The 9,108-nt window shown below is 47.9% G+C and overlaps 1 protein-coding gene across 1 annotated transcript; it reads left to right on the forward strand.

Annotated features, from left to right (window-relative positions):
* The first annotated feature begins 2,007 nt into the window (after window positions 1–2,007).
* On the forward strand, window positions 2,008–4,104 carry LOC135637967 (monooxygenase 2-like). Its single transcript, XM_065150871.1, has 5 exons — window positions 2,008–2,405; window positions 2,505–2,567; window positions 2,843–3,014; window positions 3,093–3,324; window positions 3,409–4,104. Exons 1-5 carry the CDS (start codon window positions 2,149–2,151, stop codon window positions 3,936–3,938), a joined length of 1,254 nt encoding a protein of 417 aa, XP_065006943.1. The 5' UTR covers window positions 2,008–2,148; the 3' UTR covers window positions 3,939–4,104.
* Window positions 4,105–9,108: the final 5,004 nt, after the last annotated feature.

Raw genomic sequence — 9,108 nt, forward strand, 5'->3', positions numbered from 1 at the left:
GAAGGGCATAAAAGAAAATGCATACCGAATTTATAGTGGTTCGATCATCGTGACTTATGTCCACTCCAGATTCCTCTTCCGTCAAGGCCATCGACTTTCACTAACGATATTCTTTCAATGGATGAAGATCAACCACCCTTATTACAATTATTTTCTCCTTTCCATAGGTTTAGGAGAGAACCTTTACAACTCCTTTTTACAAGTAGTCCTCACAACTCCCTTAGATTGACTTAGAATATTGAGTAGGAAGGACTCAACACTTTCAATTAAGATTGCATATTTAGAATCATAATTTTTTCGAGTTTTTTTCTTGCTCTCTCGATAAAAATGAGTGAGGTATTTATAGACTCCAAATGATTTTAAAAATAGAGCTAAAAAGTCTAATTCCCAAGTTTTTGAGGTACTGATGGTACTACCGCCAATATTAGGCGGTACCACCACCTGTAACATTGAGCACTAGCAGTACCATCACCTAGTCTAGGGGTACTACCATTTGACAACCTAGAAGACCGTGTATTGGGTGGTACCACCACTAATCTAGGTGGTGCCACCACCTAACACTAACGATATCACCACCGAGTCTTCTAGAAAACGTACACATAGTATGTTCCGCTAATCTAGGTGGTGTCACCGCTTGACCCAACTATAGGTCATTGAATGGGTCTTCCAATTGACCCAAATCAGTCTTAATTCAGGCCTAATGAGCCGCTAATTGAGTTGATATGGTTACATCCAAAACTAACTTAATTAAAACCTAAACTACGATGATCAAGATGAATGATTACAAAACAAGAATCCTATGTTATTCAGTATGTCATTGGTTCATCCGAACTCCCAACACATCGTGCTTTCCTTCGACGAATTGCTCGATCCATCGACATGTTAACTCCCGCAACATCTGATCTTAGTGTAATGCCCAATCTTTCCGGTCCGATGCTCGATCTTTGACTCCGACATAATGTTTGATTCTCTACTTCAATCGATTTATCTTTTCATGATTGAAGTTTATCCTATATCACTTTTCTCAAATACCGATTTGATCAAAAACTTATCAATTAATTTTATCATCAAAATTTAAAATTTATTATATTATAATATTCTTTTGGTGTATAATTTTTTTGGGGCTATTCTGATCTACGCATAATTTATTAAGCATTGCTGGAACATGGCCACTGGCCATGCCGGACTTTTTAAATTTATTATACTTTGCGGAAGGTTGTTTGCTTTGTGGAACTCACGTGGCGCATTATTTGTTGATGGAGAGATACAAAATTGCTTGGCAGTCGATTTGTTCATGTGTAGACAGTCTTGAAACGAGATGTGGTTATTATTTCATAATCTATAAATAATGTTCTTCCAGTAGAAGTTACATTTGCATGATCTTTTGAAACATGTAGCTCTACCACTACCAAGCCTTGCAATTTCTTGTGCTTCTTGTTTTATGTAATGAACATCTTATTTGCATAAATGACAAAGAAATACTAGATGCAGTCTTTGTCAAGACTTTGACTTCGTTTTGCAAGGACTCTGTATTGTGGTTGAATACATCTTAAGTGCTACTTTTTTAGATTTCACATAGTATCTGTGACAGTATGCTTCACGATGTAGGACTCACAATGTACTCGATGTGTAGCTGTCTTGCAAAAAACAAAACTATGGCCAAAAATCAAGGGAAATGAACCCTAAAATGTAACTTTTGGTTTTGATTTAATGGATCTTCAATGCAAACGAACCCTATTTGATTTAATAGGGGAAGTCAGTTTGCTAGTGATGTGACATGGTTAAAAACCGGTTTAAGATCTGGAAGAAAAGCACACAAGATTCTTGTTCATGCACATGATCAGATCAGAGGGAGCTTTGGACCATGATTTATGGGTTGGTCGACATCAGATCAGATTGGACTCGGGAGCTTCTTTGATCAGTCCTGCAGTTACCCAAGTCGGTGGCTGCTGCGCCTCCATCCATTTGTTATCTCCTGGTCAATGAGAGGCAAACGCCTTGGTCGTCAAGAATCCTCAGCGGCTGACCAAATTCGACCGCCACCGCAACAACCTTCTCACTCCAAGAAGCAGGCTGCTACCAGATGATTGAGTGGAACTGCCAAGAAACGTCGTTTCGGTGCCCGGTAGCGGCCTTTATAACCAGATCATGGTATCCATAGCTGCAACACACACTCCCATGGAGAAGGAGCAGCAGCACGAGGTGGCCATCGTGGGCGCGGGGATCGCAGGGCTCGCGACGGCGGTAGGGCTGAAGAGGGTGGGGCTGCCGAGCCTCGTGCTGGAGAAGTCCCCCGAGCTCCGCGCCGCCGGAGCTGCGTTAACGCTGTTCCCCAACGCCTGGCGCGCCCTCGAAGCCCTCGGCGTTGCCCACAAGCTCGCCCCCTTGTACCAAGCCATCGAAAGGTACGCCTCGTCTTCGTCTTCTTCTCTGTTCTTTTATTCGCTTCTTCTGTTTGTTATAATGGCCAGTCCATGTATGATGATTCTTGTTGCTTCTTCCAGATCGCGCGTCACAGACCTCTCAAGTGGAACTACAAGAGAGGTGCCCTTTAGCCGGACGAACAGGTACTGGTCCCTGACATAGCCATGTAGCTTGAAGCAGATCATCTCATGGATGGCTCGCTCCAAAATCTAGTCCTTTTGATGCATGGTAACTTGGTATATTTCTCCATGTTTCTATGAAGATCGTCTAAAAACCTCGATCACATGTTGATCTCCATAAATGAACAGAAATTTATTCCAACATGCAAAACTGGGGGTTTTCCTTTTTCCCTTATTTGTAGAAGATCATTAGGATGCAGAAGATCCAATTGGTAACATGTTCTTTGTTGAACACACAGGGGTGACACAGGAATTAGATCAGTGCACAGAAAGGCACTGTTAGAGGCGCTTGCCGAGGAACTGGAACCGGGCACCATAAGGTTCTCCTCGAAGATAACCTCCATTGATCAAGAAGGATCATCTCCACTCACAGCCCTGCATTTAGATGACGGGTCTGTCATCAAAGCCAAGGTATGCAATCCATCCTACGGAGAAGAGAACCAGTGATTTGTGAACCAGGTTCCATGACGCTGTGATGGCAACGCACAGGTAGTGATAGGCTGCGACGGTGTTCACTCGGTGGTGGCGGGGTGGCTGGGGCTGGCGGAGGCTATTGATTCAGGCCGGTCGGCCATCCGAGGCCTCGCCGTGTTCCCTGAAGGGCATGAGCTCATCAACAACGAGGCCCTGCAGTACCTTGGCGATGGCAAGAGGGCTGGGTTGGTTCCTCTCAACAGCAAAGAGCTCTACTTCTTCATCACCCATACTTCCACCGCTGCAGGCAAGCCTCTGTCACCTCCATCGTCTTTCACAGTAATCTACGAAGAGCTTGATTCACTAACGTAAGCTTGATTCTACTTTTCAGAGAAAGAGATGGCCGCAGAGGCCGAGCTGACCCTGATTGAGGTAACAGAGAACCTAGCCAAGGACTTCCCTCCGGAGGTCCAGACGGCAGTGCGCCACTTGGACCCGGCCACCGTCAGCTGGGCTCCATTGCTGTTCCGGGCCCCGTGGAACATCGTCCTGGGGCGGATCCACAGGGGGTGCGTGGCGGTCTCGGGCGACGCCATGCACCCGATGACCCCCGAGATCGGCCAGGGTGGTTGCGCCGCGCTCGAGGACGCCGTGGTCCTCGCCCGCAGCCTTGCCCGGGCTCGGTCTTCGGCACAGCTCGCGGCGGGCGTCGAGGGCTACACGAGGGAGCGGCGGTGGCGCTCGGCGGGCGTGGTCGCCGCTGCCTACCTGTCCGGGTGGGTGCAGCAGGGAGGCAACGCCGGGGTGTGGCGATGGGCGGCGAAGTGGTTCCGGCGCAGGATCTATTACAGGTTCATTCATCCCAGGATCGTGGAGGCCATCCGGGGATACGATTGCGGGGATCTGCCGCCGGCGGAGTAGCCAAGCATCTTGAGTTGAGCTGTTGCTCCTGAAGGCCCGTACAAGCATTGATATTGTAACAGAGCGTGGAATTTAGGACATTTCTGTTGTACGCGAGCATGGAATTTATCATTATCTTATATTACGATTATTGACATGATAAATATATTTATTGTGATTTTGACAACCACTATTATATGGTTAAGAAGCTCAATTCAATTAGAATATAATTGAACCAACTTGTAGTCCTCTTAGATTAGTTTAAAATCACTGGTATAATTTGACCTTGATTATCATGTCAAAAAAGTTTGAATCGACATAAATTAATATAGAATCATCTTGAACCAATCAAAATTGGCCAAAAAGATTCGGTTCATATTCAATTGAAGGCTCACTCTAACTCATAAAAATGGTAAAAAAAAAAAGAGCTATTGGTCCAACCTAGACCTGAATCCATATCATTATATCATTATAAGGTTGGAATTAGGTCGAGCGGGCTTAGTATAGTGTTGTTAGGTTGATTTAGGCCAGCCCATAAGAAGCTGATTCGGGCAGTGGGTTGCTCCGTGCCTTAACCCGTAGGCTCCAAATCACGTCGGGCCGGGCCATAAGTCAGGTACCATGCAAGATGGGTTGGCTAGGTCCAACCAAGTCCGAATTTGTGATCTGACTTAGATCAGATCTGAGTCTGGCCGATTTGGACCCCTTTTTTATCCTGATTTTCTCCCTTTTTATTTTCATGTTCACATAGAGTTCCACGTGTTAGGGGTTACTCCTCAAATCATTATCCAAATCTCCTCTTTGCATACACCACATAATTAAGAACGGGTTGCTAGCTGAGGAGGATAGGTGGAGAGGAGAAATAGGAGGTAGCAACAAAAAAGCCTAACCTATTGTTACGACCTTAGCTTGTTTTGCCTAAGGCGTGCGGCACCCTCGCGCGTCCGTCCGCAAAGGTCAGCCTCCCCGAAGCCTCCCATTGTCCCTTAGGACCAACAAAAGAGAGAATGGGTTAAAGAGAACGCCTCAATCGGGATCCACAAGCAAACATATCCGAAAAACACTTCATAGACAATGCAAATTACCAACAGACTTTACAAGCTCTGAATAGTTGCACAACAAAGGGTAAAATGATCCATTATAGACCGAAAAGCTCTCGCACGTGTCCACATGACACAACCTTTATTTACAAGCCTAAAGAGGCCACCAACCCAACTAACATGGGACTATTTAGCCTTCGGCCGCCCCTCTACCTGCTGTACAAGGCATGAACATGCCAAAAGACAACGGACAGACATAAGCATTACATCCAACATCTTGTTTAGAAGTTTGTCCGTTACATTCTCCCCCACTTATCCCTTCGACGTCCTCGTCGAAGCCTTTGTGAACACTGCAACTCTTCGCCTTTGTTGAGTCTTCAATCTTCCGCTCCAGCCGCAATGCGCCTCCTGGCTCCCAACTGTTCTCCGCTGCTATTTTTTAGTAGTCGAACCTTTGATCCGCCATGCTGCTTCAACTCACCAATGACTCTGACTCTAGTGTGGGGTTGGCTGAGTTGTGTTGATCCTTGTTGATTCCTGCGGATCCGTCAAATGAAGGAAAAGACCATCCTTACTGCACCAGTCTCTTAAAAATTCCTCATGCTTCTTGAACTGGGTGGATGCTTGTTGGAGCTTTAACGAGCATCGTCTCGCAAACTTCTGAAACTTTGGGTCCTTCCTCCACAAAATCTGCTCATTGACTCTTCTTTTAGTTAGTTGTCACATCCAAGTAGGTTCGCATCACTTCCACTTTCGATTGGCATTTCGTTGGGAAATGAAGCGGACAAACTACTCTCAGTAGCACTGATCACCATTGGTGAGGATTTGACAACTATTGTCTTCCATTGTCTTCGAATGGTCTTTGAACTTATGCAGAGCTCCTCTATTGGATAGATAAGAGAACTGGGGTACTCGGTTTCGCCCATTCTCTTAAGAATTGAGAAGGCAAAGGTTACTTGACTTCGCCCGCCTCCTCGAGGTTGTACTTCATGCATCAAGCTGGTTACTGGCCTTCGTCTGCTCTTTGCTCACACTTCTGAAGCACTTGAAGTGTTTGCACTCCTTGCGTTGAGTTAGCTACTGTGATTCACCTTCTCAATGCCATTGAACTTCTGGAATGCAGGAAGTTTTCACCCCAACTTGGAGTAATTCTCTGATAGATGAGGTCACCTCTGGGATTGTACCGTCTTCTCCATCAACCCTGCCGCCTACTCCACTGAGTAGCAAAGGTACAGCACCGCGTACTGCCTACTTCGTTCCTTGGTCGTGCACTCTTGCATGACCCGAAGTCCTTCACTTACGGCTATCTTGATGAGAAACTTGTTGACACCGGTCTTACGAAGTTTCTTGGCCTCTGCCCTTCAGCCTTGTCTCGGTACTTGGAGATTGCCTCTGCATGCTCCACCTCCTCGGCCCCTTTCACGACCAAGTGCTCTCCCTCCGTGAGAGCAAGGGATCAATGACTTGCACGGAAGTCCCGCCTCTGCGGTACCATGGCGCTGCCATGCCCATGGCCCTACTATCCATCGCCTCGCCTCTGTATCCCTTTTCTTCACAATCAGTAGAGATGTCTCCGTGGCACTCCTCTGAGTCCACCTCCATTCTAACTGATGCTTGATTTTGGGTAGCTAAGTCCCTCTAGACTCGTCGTCGCTTCCTCGCCTCTTTCGACTCCTTGCTTCAACACCTCTGTGTTCTCCAAGCAGTCCGTTTGGTCGATGGAAAGACAGACTGCAACTCCCATGCATGGCCTCTGCCATCACGTTGTAGAGTTTGCACCGATTCTGTTCTCCTTAGCTTCCTTGGTAGCAACGTTCGCTTACTCGACCTTGTCCTCTGACTTGTCGGGCTCCCTTAAGCGAATATGAGCTCTAGAGCAGTCCAACTCTCCAACTGCTTCGATCATACCTCTGTATGATCAAGTCCCTCCCATGGAACTCACTGGTACTTGCATTCGAACTTTTCCCTTGGTGGAACACAGCCCCCATATGCTGATGACCAAGGCTTTCATCCGATGCAAAATTCAATGCACGCCCGGAAGACCCGCCTCTACGGTACCATGGCCTTCACTCCTTGAATCCATAGCCCTTCTTGTCGTCGTGTTGTTCACCGAAGTGGAGCTTCCAGTAACTCCCGATCATACCTCCATATGATCTCATCCCTCACGGGACAGATTGTGTGTATCGCATTGCTACGAACTGTTCCACCACGATCCGCTGCACCATGTCGCCTCCTGGTGACATCTCCATTGCATTCTGATCCTTGTGGAATAAACTCGAATTGTGAACCCTCCATGTGTGGCCTTTGCCAATACATCGCAGGGTCCCTTCCACCTTCGATTTTGTTCGCTCCTCTGGCAATCGACCTTCATCCACCCACTCCTGGGTCACACCTAGATGAAGCACCGCTCTAGGATAGTCCGTCGCCTAGTAGCTCTCGAAGTCCACCGACTTCACTGTAATCTGTGCACCATTGTCTGGATCCTGGGCCTCTGCCCCAACCAGCACAATCTCCGCTGCGCACTGCTTCCTTCATAGCAACTCAAATGGCAACACTGTGGCATATTCTTCAAGAGTATCCGCCTCTGCGTCCTCTTGCCCCGTGCTAAGGCCCTTCTGAACCCAACTTCGCCTCCGCAAGTTGAGTCGCCTTAGTTCCTCCATCAAATGCTTCTTTGAGTTAAGGTGCATGTGCCGCGAAGCTCCCTTCGTCTTTGGCACCATGCAAGATGAGTCCGCTCCGTCAGAAAGAATGACCCATGGAATAACATGATCCTACTCTTGCCTCTGCAAGAGTTCATGTCCTTGACCTCTGTCTAAGGAAAGCACTGTGCCTCTGCTCCATGTTCCAACTTCTATGCTGGCTCCCTTCATGCGACTTGGGTACTTCGCCAAGTTACACCCAAGTTGTTTTGCTCCTCGTTTTTGCATTTAGTCGATGGTGGCCCTCGCGCCCACCATTCCACGGTCAGCCCTCCCTTGAGTCCGATCTCCACATCGACTCCAAGTGTACCTTCATAAGTTGCTTTAGGTCGCTCCCCCACTTGATCTCGCAATGCATCCACCAATGCATTCTCTCGAGCGAGATCATGCGACAACTCCTCGCCGCTTGCTCAGTCCATCGAGCTTCGTGAAGTTGTTGTTTGTGAGGTACTCCTCCTCAACATGTGAAGTCCGTCTCACATGATTCTCCCTCTAGAGTGCCGAGACTTATCCCTCCTAGATAACTGTCCCGTTGGAGCAACATCTCTCTTCGTTTCGGAGACCACCATCCCCTTGGACTACTCCGATCTGCTGAACAAACTATGCATTGTTCTGCCTCTTGCAAACGCACTTGCTAGATTGTGCCTCCACGTCAATACAGCCACCGCCGCACCCCTCAAGGCCTAGCAACATGCTAAACTTGTTGCACACTTCAGCCTCCTCCGGACGTATCCTTTGCATGTCGAAGAGAAAGTTTCAATGCTCCATGGCGCCGAGTCTCGACCGCCTTGGGATGGCCACGAACATTCCATCGTCCGCATACAAGCCCATGCATGAGTACCAAATTCTTCGAGTTAGCAATTCCCCTCACCTCTGTGAGCTTTGCACAACTCTTTCGGTCGCTGAGCAACTCATTCCACTTTGCATGGTCTCATCCTTTGCCAAGCGCCTCGCTTGCCTTGAGCACCATCAAGTAAAGTTGTCAACGTTGAGCCGTAGCTCAAACTCAGCCATCCCAGTCTTTGTGCGCTCCGCATTCTTCCAAGCTTGCCTGTTCTCGTGGTGCCTCTTGCGCGAAGGGTTGTCCATTCCTCAGAATGCCAATGTTAGATGCCCGCTCCTCTGAGCGACTCTTTTCCCTACATCTCCATGCCCGTTTTCCCTTAAACGGTCGCGCGTTGCTAACTGCCCTCAACGCAGCCCCGCTAGGTCCCCCACATTTGCATGTCAAGTGTTTCTATGAGTGCTTGTCCGGCTCTGATACCATAATGTCACGACCTTAGCTGGTTTTGCCTAAGGCGTGCGGCACCCTCGCGCGTTCGTCCGCAAAGGTCAGCCTCCTCGAAGCCTCCCATTGTCCCTTAGGACCAACAAAAGAGAGAACGGGTTAAAGAGAACGCCTCAATCGGGATCCACAAGCAAACATGTCCGAAAAACACTTCATAGACA

The sequence above is a fragment of the Musa acuminata genome, chromosome BXJ3-5 (assembly GCF_036884655.1).
Source record: "Musa acuminata AAA Group cultivar baxijiao chromosome BXJ3-5, Cavendish_Baxijiao_AAA, whole genome shotgun sequence".
Classification (NCBI taxonomy): Eukaryota; Viridiplantae; Streptophyta; class Magnoliopsida; order Zingiberales; family Musaceae; genus Musa; species Musa acuminata.

Excerpts from the sequence above, each read along its gene's own strand:
- LOC135637967 (XM_065150871.1), top strand. The coding sequence starts at position 2,149 with ATGGTATCCATAGCTGCAACACACACTCCCATGGAGAAGGAGCAGCAG. Across the intron at positions 3,015-3,092 it reads GGTCTGTCATCAAAGCCAAG|GTAGTGATAGGCTGCGACGG; the intron begins GTATGCAATCCA and ends GGCAACGCACAG. Across the intron at positions 3,325-3,408 it reads CCATACTTCCACCGCTGCAG|AGAAAGAGATGGCCGCAGAG; the intron begins GCAAGCCTCTGT and ends TCTACTTTTCAG.